The sequence below is a fragment of the Triplophysa rosa genome, linkage group LG23, assembly GCF_024868665.1.
Source record: "Triplophysa rosa linkage group LG23, Trosa_1v2, whole genome shotgun sequence".
NCBI classification, from domain to species: domain Eukaryota; kingdom Metazoa; phylum Chordata; class Actinopteri; order Cypriniformes; family Nemacheilidae; genus Triplophysa; species Triplophysa rosa.
In genome coordinates, this window is record NC_079912.1 from 4,749,302 (window position 1) to 4,764,121 (window position 14,820).

Consider the following 14,820-nt stretch of genomic DNA (forward strand, 5'->3'; position numbering starts at 1 on the left):
TTTATGAAACAGAAAGGTTCCTCAGATGTTAAATGTTCTTGATGGAACCAAAAGGTTCTTCTATGGCATCGAAGAACCTTTGGAAGCACCGTTGTTTTTAAGAGTGAATGTGATATGTACAACCTATTTTCAGTTTTCATTGTTCAAGCAATACCTGAATGACGAACTAGATTTGCCAAAATGTCGATGTACATTATACAAACACACCTTTCTCTTTCTTTACTCTTCCACTCTTAAAAAAACATGCTTCAAAAGGTTCTTCGATGGCATAGTACCAAATGCAATACCACCCAGATGTATACGCAAGTAAGGTGGGCGTACCCGTCTGTACAATTGCTTTGGAACCTGATGTTCCAAATATGGTAAGAGGCGTTACATTTCCGTCACACGCTTGCAGTATTCGACCAATCACTACGCACTGGTTAACTGGCCAATCATAGCACACCTCGCTTTTCAGAGCGATGAGCTTTGTAAAAAATCTGTGCGTTTCAGAGAGGCGGGGCAAAGAGGAGATACAAACATGCACGGTATGTGGAAAATACAGCGTTTTTGAACCTTAAGTCATGTATACACATTGCATTACATCTAAAACAAACGATAATATTCGTTTTAGCCGTGTCATATGACTCTTTTAAGTAATTATTGTGTTTGTGCCCCAAGTCATGTGCATGCGGTTTAATGCTTTTATCAGCTCTGCAGCCGCACATCAACGCAAGTAACCAGTGATGCTGGCTCCGCCTTCACACAATGATGCTGTATCGGGGAGGGGGCGTGGCAAGCTCAAAATGCATTTTCAAGTCCATATTGAACTTTGCAACACCCAACGCGCTGTGTGTAAATGAAAATGCAATCCCAAATGTTCAGCCTGTTAATGTTAATGCATTTAGGGAAAATAACATTTAAATGATCATTTTACTACAGTTTTGCTTGAGTATCTTAAACATATATAATCAATCCGGGAAATGCATTTTCATTTTGATTTTGCAACTTAAAGAGCGTTAAAAATATCCATTTAAATAATCTATCAAAACTAGTGTAGGAACTGACCAATGTAATTGATATTATTGAATTTTTATTTTGCACCTGATGTTGCACATATGTTATTTAAAATGTATATTTTAAATACACAATTGCATTGTCATTTTACATACTGCATTGCCATTTTGCGTATTGCATTTCAAATTGAAAATTGCTACCAATATGCTTCCATACTGTGGTAGGCTATATGAGACCAGTTGTACTGCGCTTATGCTTTTTGTTGTCCTTATGTTGTTCCAATTGCTTCCATTGTTTACCTCATTTGTAAGTCTCTTTGGATAAAAGCGTCTGCTAAATGACTAAATGTAAATGTAATGAAATGTAGTATACACGCCAAATCAGTATGTGGCACTGTAATTCTGCCACAGAGATAGGCCTACACTTAAAACGGAGAAGAAGATTTGGAACATGCGCATAAAATTTGCACGCTGTGGGTGATGACATCATTGTTTTAGAAAATATACAGATCGGCTGTACACAACGAAAACGAAAAAATACTTTCAATAGATTCCATGATAATGTCATCATATGTCAGCATGATTTTTTATTTAAATCATTTAAATTTATTGTATGGACTAGTTATGAAAAAGCCCTGAAAAAATCTGTGGAGTTTTTTCATGGTACAAAAGTGCTTTAAACAGCACTGCGAGTACAACCCTGTTTCTTTATTTACATTAAAGTCATTTTAACTTGCTCAGCATAATTCTCTTCAATCGTTTTTATGCTGCAGAAAACTGTAGAAGCCCGTTCACACCAATGCAAGTCTTTGAGCTCCCTGCAGCAATGTTGAGAATGCATCGCATCATTTTGTCCGTGCTGACACCTTTCAGACTTCAAATGCATTCTTATATGTTATATCACACTAGAGCTACTCCGGTGGGTGCAGCTTTCAGATCTTTCATCAATACTTGAATTGAAGGAATCATCAAAAGTCATGCTGTTTACTCTGCATCTTATATTTATGAGGAGATGTGAGGAGTGTTAGTCTTGCATGGTTTGTCAGTGACTGGTTAAAACTGTTGAGAGTTGTGCTGGAGGCGTACGCTACTCCCAGTTCTAATTAAGAGCTGGCCGACTGGATGATCCCTTGACAAATGCACCAAACACACGCACGCACACACAGGTTTGTTTTTATACATTGTGGGGACTTTCTATAGACATAATGATTTTTTATACTGTACTATCCATAAACCCAAATACAAACCTTTCTACAGCTTTACATTTGTCCCATAAACATAATTTCGTTTTTTTTTTTTTATTAGCAATTTTTCTCATGGGGACCAAAAAAATGTGAAAAAATACTGGTAGGGTTTATCAGGACCACACACACTCACGTCTTGATCTTGAAGGTGCACCCAGTATTAGTTTTACACATAAAGAAATATAACTTTTGACAAATGTCATGAGACTCCAGCAATATCAATGGTCTGGCGAAAGAGTTTTATTCTACATGAGGGTGCTCCTGCCTCATGGTGTCAGTCATGTTGACATCATATGACCAGACATTACTCAGTTTATCCCCTCGGTTCCATCACAGTTCCGGAATAAAGTTTTCTATTGCAAATGGTTCCAAAATGCACAAAGGCTATTTTTTAAGCTAATATTGATCACCAAAACAGGAACAGGCATTAAGATCCTGTTGTCTTTTGCCTTTTTGTTTTAGTTTTAGATCGATTTGCAAATCTTTAAGTAGAGATTTACCTGTCCTCAATCTCTTTAAAGAAGCATTTCATTGTCTCTGTTTCTGTGGTTTATGGCAGTTGGCTGTTTATGTCATTTAGCCCAACATTTGTTTAGCTGTTGGTCTGAATTACACGTATTTTGCTTTCATTTTTCTTCTAGTGTGAACAGCCTCTATATACAAATACACTACATCTACACAAACGCAGAGATTATGCACAGCCCTGCTGAGTTTAAACAACATTCTTCTAAACTTTAAAGATGCAAGAGCTTTTGCCGAAATAGTGCGAAGACAAACAATGTGTGTAAAATATTTAATTTAGGGCTGTCAAACGATTAATCGTGATTAATCACATCCAGAATAAAGGTTTGTGTTTACATAACATATGTCTATGTACTGTGCATATTCATTTTCAGAAGAAGAATCAGAAGAATCAGAAGAGCTTTATTGCCAAGTGTGCTTGCACACACAAGGAATTTTCTTTGGTGTTGGAAGCTTCTAGTACAGACATTCAACACAATGACAATACAATATAATACGATTTACAGTCTAAAAGATTCTAAATTGTGCATATATAAAATAAAGACTATTTTACAGAAAATGGGGGATAATAACATATAAGAGACATTGTACAGGGTAGTATATAGTAGAATAAACATATTAACAGATTGTATGTACACTTGTGCAAATGGATAATTTAGTAAGTAGAGGTAGTGTTATATACATGTATACATAAGATGTAGATATAATAAGGCACTATAGTGCACACTATAGGAGTAGTGGAAGTGGAATATTGCTCTTAAGGAGCAGTTATCTGTTTAGGAGGGAGATTGCCTGGGGGAAGAAGCTGCTTCTGTGTCTGGAAGTCCTGGTGTTTGGTGCTCTAAAGCGCCGGCCAGAGGGCAGCAGATCAAAGAGTTTGTGTGCTGGGTGTGTGGAGTCAATGATGATTTTTCTTGCCCTGTTTTTCACTCTGGAATCGTACAGGTCCTGAAGTGTGGGCAGAGGAGCACCAATAATTTTCTCAGCACTACGAACTGTCCGTTGTAGTCTTCGTAGGTCTGATTTGGTGGCCGAGCCATACCAAACAGTAATTGAAGTGCACAGAACAGATTCGATGACCACTGAGTAGAACTGGGTCAGTAGCTCCTGTGGTAGGTTGAACTTCCTCAATTGACGGAGGAAGTATAACCTCTGCTGGGCCTTCTTTACAATGGAGTCTATGTGGGACTCCCACTTCAGGTCCTGAGAGATGGTGGAGCCCAGGAACCTGAATGACTCCACAGTATCCACAGTGCTGTCCAGGATGGTGAGGGGAGGAAGTGATGGAGGGTTCCTTCTGAAATCCACTATCATCTCCACTGTCTTGAATGCATTCAGCTCTAGGTTGTTTTGACTACACCAGGCAGCCAGCTGAGCAACCTCCTTTCTGTAGGCAGATTCATCACCGTCTTGAATAAGGCCAATGACTGTGGTGTCATCTGCAAACTTCAGGAGTTTGACAGAAGGGTCTGTAGAGGTGCATTCGTTTGTGTAGAGTGAATATAGCAGTGGAGAAAGAACACATCCTTGAGGAGCTCCGGTGCTGATGGTACATGTGCTGGATTTAAAATTTCCCAACCTCACTAGCTGCTGCCTGTTCGACAGGAAGTTAAGAATTGTATTTATAAATACAAACACATACACAAGTATACATATTTAGGAAATATTTACATGTATTTATTTATATTTACCAATAATTGAAATGATATATAAATGTTTATAATTTTTTTGATTTTTCTTAAATATGTATGTTTTAATAAATACAAAATTATTATGCACAGTACACAGATATATATTATGTAAACACAAACTTTTATTCTGGAAGCGATTAATCGCGATTAATCTTTTGACAGTCCTAATTTAATTCATACATTGATTTCCCTAAAAGAGTGTTTGTGAAGCCATTTCATCATTTTTTTGTCGGGCGGTGCTGTTGCCTCAGATGTGACAGATTCACTTTTAAATAGAATAGATACTTGATGATTTACGGATGTGTCGTAATGCCTGCCGCTATTTTCTCTGTACTCTATTATGACAGAAAAGTCAGTGCTGAAGCAATTCATCTCAAAATCATTTTGTCCATAATCAATCTAATAATAGAGCTTCCTGAGAAATGAGCAGACTGTTGTTATGAGATTACACACATGGTGTAGTGCCACATTTCTGTTTGCATGTGGAGGAGCAGCGCTGCTGTGTGATTCTGCTTCAGTTACAGTTCAGGTCAGCTGCCTCTCTCTCTCTCTCAGCGGATGTGCTGGGATGTTCAAGATGTCAAATTCCTTGGCATCTGATGGGTTTGTTTGGAGCTCTGTACTAAATCCTCTGTGACAGATATAGATGGATAGACGTCACAAAGACCACATCCAGTTTATTTTTTATTTTGTTGATGGAGGGTTTGATGGAATTGTGTATAGAGTCATCTATACCATCTATATCATTTACTCACATTCATGTTGTTCCAAATCTGTATGAATTTCTTTGTTCTGATGCACACAAAGAAAGATATTTGGACGAATGCTTGTAACCAAACAGTTCTTGGACCCCATTGACTACCATAGTAGGAAAAATTGCTTTAATCATTTTATTTGTACTGTTGAACAAGAATATAGGACAGCAAACAGTTCTGGGGCACTTTTGACTACCATTGTCATTTTTCCTATCAATGGGGTCCAAGAACTGTTTGGTTACAAGCATTCGTCTAAATATCTTTCTCTGTGTTCAACCAAACAAATAAGTTAGAGTGTGTGGAGAGTGAGTAATTCATGACATCATTTTCATTTTTGGATGAACTATCCCTTTAAATGAACCAAAATGTACTGTATATGCAAGGATTTTTGAGGAGCGAATTTTACTTCTAGCTAACATTCACTGTAAAAATCTGTAATTAAATGGAATTTTACCGTTTTTACAGATTTTTCCAATTATTTTGTAAATAATATGGTAAAAGCCTGTCAATCTGCAGAAAAAGACTGCAAATTTACAAGAAAAATGTGTACAGTTTTACAGTATATATCTGGAGCTCCAGCTGCCGGAAAATGTTCATTTGTTATGGGATTTTTTTATTCGGTCGTTTTTTTTTTTAACGATAACAAAAACATGAAAAACGTGCAATTTTACAAGAAAAACTGTTATTATACAGTATATTTCTGGCACCCCAGCTTCCAGAAAATGTTTATATTTTTACAGGATTTTTTTACAGTGTTGAGTTTGTGGTTTGGTATTTTTGGTTATTTAAATGGCTGCCCTGCGTCTGTGATATATTTTTTAACTTAAATTATACTAAATGTAAATACACCTTTACATTATAAACCATTTTTACACGCCTATAATGCTTATATTATATACACTTGGTTTTCTAATTAATTGATTAATTGATGAAAAATGTTCCAAATTCATTGAATTTTCAAATAAGAGGTCAACCAATAGGTTGTTTGCAATCATGTGGTTTTGAGTGCCCATGGAGGGTAGCAAGTGAATTTCTCCATAGGAATTCACTATCACAAACTCAAAAGACCTATGTTTAACGATGACCAGGGAAGCCCACATTTCTGTTAACTCTTGCTTGTAATAAACACTAGCTTCTGTTAAAAGAACGAGTCCTTATTAAACGGTTAAAATTAAAAATCTAGTGTTAAGCGTTTCTTCCCCATAAAGTCCATTAAAAGGAAACAGCTTAACGTACCCAAACAACGACCACGGAAAACCAAGTTAAATCCATTTGTTTATCACTGATGTCAAAGATAAACATGATAACTGAAAAGTGTTATGTTCTCGGTTTGTCGCTGCCTTGAGCCACATTATGTGGTTTCTTTATAAAAAACTTCTATGAAGAACAAGCTTAATGTGAGGTTTGATTGATTTGAACATCAACGCAAAACGCAGGCATTTTGAGTTTGTGGTAGTGAATTCCTATGGAGAAAATCACTTGCTGCCCTCCATCTGCACTTCACGCAGTGCCGTGACATCATGTGCAAACAACCTATAGTGGGGTTTTTTTACAGATAAACAAATACATTTATTGATTATTATTATTCAGATATTATATGATCTTTTTCATTTGTGGGCCTTTCTTTTTACCAGGTAGTGATTCTATACTTCCAGCCGAGTGTTTTCCGCTGTATCCTGCTGAGATGGGTTCGCCTGCTCGGATTTGCCACGGTGTATGGAACGGTCACCCTCAAACTCTACAGGTACCGTGAATGACATTACTAAAGATGACTCACTCTGGAAGGCAATGACATTATTTTGGTCACAGTGTTAGCAGTAATAGATGATTTGGATTCATAATCTTAATTAGATTATTGAATATAGAGATATTGAATTGAGTGACTCATATGACATATGCCACCAGAGAATGACAGACTCTGATAGTTTCAAGATTGTTGCCTCTGAGAAATAGATATGTGCCCCCGCCCACGCATGCTGCATGACTCACGGTCCACATTATTAAATGTCACAACTTGCACTTTCCTAATATGGCGATGAGGTGGTACCCACTGAGATCTTTGCCATTTTCAGAATCAACCCCGATAAACAAAATGACTGGAGGGGTGGCAGGTAACAGATTGGTTTGTGAGCAAGAGGGCCAAACTGGGCTACATAGACACAACTGTCTGCTGGATTTCAACTGTTGTTAAAGCACTTTATCTGTAATGCACTGAAACTGGAAACTAGAAAATAAAAATGTTGGTCACATTTGGGCTGTTATCTTTAAGAACATGTGTATATGTAGCCTATATATACTATTTATTAAGAAGTTTACTTTCTCATTATTTTAATATATTTACATTTCTATGATATCGCAGTATGTTCGTACATTTCACACATTTTATGCAGAGAGAGTCGCTGCTCTGATTTTTTTCTTGCAAAATATTATCATCAGCCGACCTTCGCATGAAATTCAATAAAGCATGTCAGCTCTGTTTGTGTTTATTTATCACCATAATGGTTTATGTTGAAATTTGATTTTCCTCTTATTTATCTTGAAAGTCTACATCAAATCCAAAGTTTCCTTTTTGACTGATGTCATGAATCCCTTATTTTTCAGCCCCTCCCCTCTCCAGCAGTATCTCATATAGAGACACTTATCAGCCACCGTAAGATCAAGTCCAGCACTGCATTTATTTGTTAAATGTCCTGCATAACTATATTAAGCATTATGAAAACAAAATTGGGTTTGCAGTCATTGTTTCATATACTGACATATTGACCACTCTCGGGTGACTCTCTTGGATCCTTTTAGATGATAAACTTGGTGGCAACTAGAAGAGCGTATTGATTTCAAGTAGACAATTATACTATATCTTTCTTATTCCTGTTATATCTGATAAAGAATTCAATCATAATCAATACTGACTGTAATTGTATAGTCTTAAAGTGATAGATAGGTCATAGGTCACCCAAAAATGAAATTTCACTATGTGAAATTGCTCTTGTCGTTTCAAACCTGTATGACTTTATTTCTTCCGCACAGCACAAAAAAAGATATTTTGCAGAATGATGTTAACTGGCCCTCATTCACTGGCATTGGTTTGCAGAAGAAATTCATAAAGGTTTGAAATGACAAGAGGGTGAATTCTTGGGTGAACTATGAGCGTCCTACTAAGTGTCAGAGCTCTGTGCTCCGCGGTTCCTTCATCAGGGTTGAAGTACGCTTTAAAATAGATTCACTGCATCATTAAAATATACAGAGAAATGCATGCTTTAAATCGTTGTGGGAAAACAAATAACAGAAGGCACTTAGGCCAAAATGGCCACAATTTATTACATTTTATTGAATGGTTTAGACAACAGAAACAACAACTGGTGAGGCTGCTGGGTGGGCTATGAGGGTCTGGCCTCCAGAAAAGAGATGGAAATGATGTGTTTATAAAAAACACATGGTCTTAAGATGTGTGTTTAAAGGGATAGTTTATCTAAAGTTGCTATAGTTTTTAACCGATTCTCATGTCCTACCAAAGCCGTATTGAAACATAGGTAGTGTTAAAAAAAACACTCATTTTAATTGACCAAATCCCAGAAGAATTCAAAAAATCCTAGTATAAAGTGGTACATTTTGGAACCTGACAAGCTTGATTTTGACTAATTATTTATATGTATATATTTTATTGATATGTTTATTACGAATAAGAACATCCAGGATTCACTCATAAAAAAGGGTGAAAATGAGGAAGTCTCGTTTTTTTGTTTGTTTATTTGATGCGACAAATAATTAAGCAGACTTAAACAATTAGGTCACATCCAAAAAGTACATATTTATTTATTATGTCAATCTAAAAGTCAACGTGAAATTGAGACATCTGTCGTAAATAATTCAGTATCAGTACGTCATCGTATTTCATGAGGTGCCCACATCAGTTCCAGTATTGAGGAGATAATGATCAAACAATGGTTGCCACTGTTTTTCAGGGTCCTGAAGGTGTTTCTGTCACGAACAGCCCAGCGGATCCCCTACATGACCAGCTGGAGGGTGATGCGTCTTCTGTGCATCATCCTTCTAATTGTTATATGGTTCGCAATAGCCTGGACATCGGCTGTTTGTCAGAATCCAAACAGACATCTCGCTCTCATCACGGTGGGCTTCACCACTGATGATTTACAGTTCAGCATGTGTCTACTGGACCGCTGGGACTACATGATAGCTGTGGGTGAGTTCCCTTCTGTCACATAATCATCATCAACTGGAGATGTAGATACATTACAGGAGATGTATTCAAATTTTATTTCAAATTACAACATTTCTCTCAGCAAGTTAGCTAGAAACTTTAGTTTGTGTGTTTGTATTCAGTTTTGGTTCTAAAAATATAGAAGAGTGGTGAAAGTTGAAATCCTTCATCTGTGAGTTAATGCTGTTTTGAGCTTAGATTTTCGTGCCAGTCAGAAAATAAGAGGGAATTTAGTCAGATCAGTCAGAGGAGTTGCTTAAACTTCAAAAAGTGTTGAGGACATTGTTCGCATTCACCCTTTAATGTGAATAATAATGAGGTTTGGTTATTTGAGTATTGCGATTTAACTTCATCGCATGTAAACGCAATATTTCAATCAAAATAACATGATTAAGCTCACAATCGTAGCAAGCTCGTTTGGGCAGTATCTAAAATATTTGTTGATACACTAATATTGACCATTACATCATATATAGTTCATTGTCACATGATACAATTCTACATGATACAAACTTCTTTGGTTAAAGGATTGAGAAGTTACTGTAACACTAAATGCAGTCAACAAAACACACTGAAGCTATTGAGATATAAAGATAATGTACTTTACTGTTTTCCTGGCATGCTGCAGAAAGTGTTCAAATGATGTACAACGTTGGACCATTACAGGTCATTACATTACTAATTGCAGGCAAGGAGGTGATACATCACGGCTAGCTTGGCACTAACAGCAGAGTTCACAGAATTAGTCTGCAGGGTTGTGCCAAATAAGATCCGGCATAAAGGTTTAGTCCGGTGTCTTATCCTCAAGAATGGCACATTTATATGAGTCCACTCTAATGCTGGGTTCACACCAAACGCGAACAATCGCGTTCCACGCTCTTTATTACATGCGGGAAAAGTTCGTTATTTTCGCGTGAGTGATGCAAAATGACAAATATTTTCAACCTTCGTGGAAGACGATATTGACGCATGTTCACTGGGTTCACACCATACGTGAATTAAGCATTTGCGCAGGGAAATTACATACAAAGTTAATGCAAACATGTGTACAGACGCGAACTTGTGGCAGGTGGTGCGAATGTCGCGAATCGGGCGGCGCGATTGCCACGAATTCACGTCAGTATTGTCTACCGTGAAGGTTGAAAATATTTGTCAGATCGCGTCACTCACGCGAAAATAACAAACTTTTCCTGCGAGTAATAATGAGCGTAGAACGCGATTGTTCGCGTTTGGTGTGAACCCAGCATAACACTGGGTTCACACCAAACGCGAATTAAGCGCTTTGCGCAAATAAATGACATACAAAGTCAATGCAAAGACGCGTATAAACGCGAACTCGCGGCAGGCGCTGCGAATCGGGTGGCGCGATTGCTACGAGCGCGCGTCAATCTCATCTTCCGCGAAGGTTGAAAATATTCGTCAGATCGTGTCACTCACACGAAAGTAATGAACTTTTCCCGCGAGTAATAAAGAGCGTGGAACGTGATTGTTCGCATTTGGGGTGAAACTAGCATAACACTTGCACCTACACACGTCACACTCACAATGACAGATGTTCACTGAGGTGAAACAGATGTTTATTGCTGTCTGTCTGGCTGATATTGTATAGGCAGTGTCAATAGGGAATGGGGCTCTATACCATTTTGGACTGGCTTTCCACACCATCATTTTCAGTTGTCTGTCAAGCGGCATCCAGAGAATACAGGCAATCTAGATAGCGTTTATAGCTTTATTGAATATCGTTTTATTCTTTATCATGCTGATGTTTTTAATCTAGTGTTACATTGGTTTGTAAGAGGAAGATTTTTACAGCCATTGGCCTGGAGATGCATGGTCAGTTGGGTATTAACTATTGGCTCTCTCTGTCAAACAGCTGAGTTCCTCTTTCTGCTGTGGGGTGTGTATCTGTGTTACGCGGTGAGGACCGTCCCCTCGGCGTTTCATGAGCCGCGCTACATGGCCATGGCACTGCACAATGAACTCATCCTCTCTGGAATATTTCATGTTATAAGGTGAGCAAGAGCGCAAAAGTTTTAAGGCAAACAACAATTTTCTCTTCAGAGAGAAATAATGGCAACACTTTATAATAACTTTCATTAAAAAAGCATTAACAAACATATAATGCGTAACAAAACATTAGTTAATTATGTTCACATAGCTAGAAAAATGAGATAATGTGCTTGTTAATGTTTACTAATGTAGTTTTACTATAAGCATTATCTAATGATTAACAGATCATTATTTCATTTAAATTGAAATGCTTACAAATGTCATAAAACTTTCAATTCATATGATCATGCACTTTTTAAAAATCTACAAAAGATTTTAACAGAATTTATACAATGATTACAAGTTTATTTTATATACTTTATATGTACTGAAAAAACTTTTAAATTTACAAACGTTGTTAAAAACTTGCGTGGTAATTATAAGTACTTCACAAACTATTAATTTAACGTATTATACATTCATTCAAAATCACAGTCCGTAAAGGTCATGTATTTGTTCTTTGTTTGTTGTGTAGACTTCTACTATTTTGACATTTTAGCAAATCATTTAGTAATAATTTGTTCATGTTTTTGCAGTACCCAATCTAAAGTTGACTATTCTTCATTTTTGTGAATGTTTATACAGTAAATGCTTACAATTTAGTACCTTTATGGGCATTGGACTTGAACAACATTTGTAGAAAGGGTGGTAACATTTAATGCTTGCTAAAGGCATAACACTCATTGTCATTTGGGTGCAAGCAGGACCGGATTATCCAATGGGCGTTATGGGCACATGCCCATGCGCCCAAGCAAGGGGGAGAAAAATTCACATAACAATGTTTTCGCTATATTCATTCTGTGCCTCTCTGGCCCGCACACATACAAGTGCGCACACAAAACAGTGTTTCTAACGTAGGCAAGTCTGTCTCTTGATTTTGTAACTTTTACGAGCCCTTTAGCTGCTTTTTTGTTCAGGAGAAGCACAAAGCGACAAATCTAGCGACTTTCCGATAAACCTTAGCTTTCATTCAGTGGGAAAATGTTGTGTGCTGTCCCGCGAGCGCAAGATCTCTCTTTCCCTGCGCAGGGATAGTCTCAGTGAGCGGCAGGAAGAAGCAGCACATTCGACAGGTGACTCCTGAATGAAATGAGTACAAAACAGCGTTTCCAACAACCTGTCACTGTTATCGACTGTTTGAATATATAAACATGAACACATTTTGTCTGTAAATATACACATGGTTACCTAGACAGAGGCTGTGTGAAAGAATATCCAAAATCGCCGCTTTTTATGATGATTTGTTAGAAGATATCTTGTTATAAGACAGAACTGACAATAGAAACTGAAAATATGTAAATGAGAACTGCTTTTACATGTATTTGGTGGTGTTTCTTAGCCAATAATCAATTTTATATTGATATAATGTTGATCAGGTCTAACTGCCTTACTTTACCGATTTTTAGCCTGAGTGATTTTACATACATTGCAAAATGTTTACTTACACAGACTCGTAACATATAGGCGTATACACAATAAGAAGTATACACAAATAAAGTGTAACAAATGGACAAATTACTCTTATAGTATAATCATTGACAAAGTCTGCCCTTTTATTCTTCGAAAAATGAAGATGTTTAAGAAAATATTTGAGGATTGCACACTGAAAAAAAATTACGCTGAAGTTACTTAAAAATATAGTGCATCATTTTTGCGACCAATTTTTTAAGCCAGTTCTACATGAAATTTTAAGGAGCATTACCTGAAATTCTTTAGTAGGCATTGCTTACATTTTTGAGTAACCCTAACCCTATTCCCAGCAAGGGATTTTGCTTAATTTTTTCGGTTGGTGTGACTCACAATTTTAAGTTGTTTTTACAAACACATTTTTGTTATTTCTAACAAAAAAGTCTAGTTTACTCTCATGATAAAATGTAAACTTATTTACAGTAGATTAATAATTTTATATTCTTAACACCTAAAATACAGAAACAATGGACAGCTGTGAAATGGTAAATGCTTTATTTTTTCACTGAATGAATTTAAACATGAAACATACAGCAGTTAAGAAATGTAAATTTCTAAACAACAGACATTCTGACAACATTATAACAACAGTAACCATCAACATGGCTAAGGCTAGTGGTTTTTAATGGTTTTTAATATTTGTGGTGTTGTATGCATGAGTGTGTATGTGCGTTTGATAACAGTGAAGAGTTATGTTATTTATATAAAGTTTGTGTGTGGTCTTGTATGCTTGCATGTGGTATGGTGTTGAGCTGAATATGGAGATCTGGAGTATCTGGAGATCTCCCCTCTGGTGATTACTGTGTGCTCTGCAAGGTTGATTAACTTCACCATTATTGTCCTGAAACAAAACAATATGATATTAATGTATAATATCAATTTAGAATAGTATAAAATATATAAATATACATACACTGTAAAAAATACATGTGAAATCTACAGTAATTCACTGTGTTCATGCACTGGAAATAACTGTATTAGGGGTCACAGTGAATTACTGTATATTCAATGAGACATTACAATACTGCTCAAATTCATATTGTGAAAATCACATTAAAGAGGAATGTGCTGTACAAAGTCACAGTAACCAGTACTGTCCTGTAGAAAGTCACAACAAACAAGTACTATGTGAAATCTACAGTAATTCACTGTGTTCATGCACTGGAAATAACATATTAGGGGTCACAGAGCATTAAAGTACACTCTTATGAAAAATGGTTCTAAATAGTACCAAAAAAGGATTCTTCGGCTTGTAACAATAGCAGAACCCTTTTTGGTGCTATATAGAAACCTTTTTATAAGGTTGCATAAAGAACCCTGCCTTGAAAAGTGCTATATAGAACCTCAGTGGTGCTATAAAGAACCCTTTCTTTATCAGAAAACAGGAAGGGTTTTAATTGAGGTATTTTTATTAATTCATTCATTTAGTTTTTTATGGATTTTATCATTTTCTATTCCGTTTTACCGTATAAAAACAATAAGACATGTAAATCAAGTAATACTTTTATTTCCTTTTGGTCACATCATTAAATGTCATGGAACGTTCAATACTGTATATTTGTACATATTAATACTTTTCACAATTTTGCATTGTTGCAAAGCAGCTTTACAGAAAAAAAAACATATTACGTTTTAGTCCATTTAAGCACAAAAGCAGTAGAAATGTGAGAACAAAAATGTATAGAAATAATAGTATATATATATATATATAAAACCAGGAAAATTATAAAAATACATGATTACTATTTAAAGTTAACTGATCAGCAAGATTATACAGCAAGCAGTGCAACCAAGAAGTCACCTACATCCATTATTTTTATGTGTGGTAATGATTTTGAGTTTCTGGCAAATCAAAAGTAGGGTCTGGCATGGGGCTCA

The 14,820-nt window shown here is 36.4% G+C and overlaps 1 protein-coding gene across 1 annotated transcript in view; it reads left to right on the plus strand.

Annotated features, from left to right (window-relative positions):
* Positions 1–14,820, plus strand: part of gpr158a (G protein-coupled receptor 158a) — a 92,279-nt gene that overhangs the window by 62,528 nt on the left and 14,931 nt on the right. Inside the window, 3 exon segments of the mRNA XM_057322507.1 lie at positions 6,842–6,951; positions 9,170–9,408; positions 11,300–11,438. Of these exon segments, the coding sequence (XP_057178490.1) occupies positions 6,842–6,951; positions 9,170–9,408; positions 11,300–11,438 (488 nt within the window).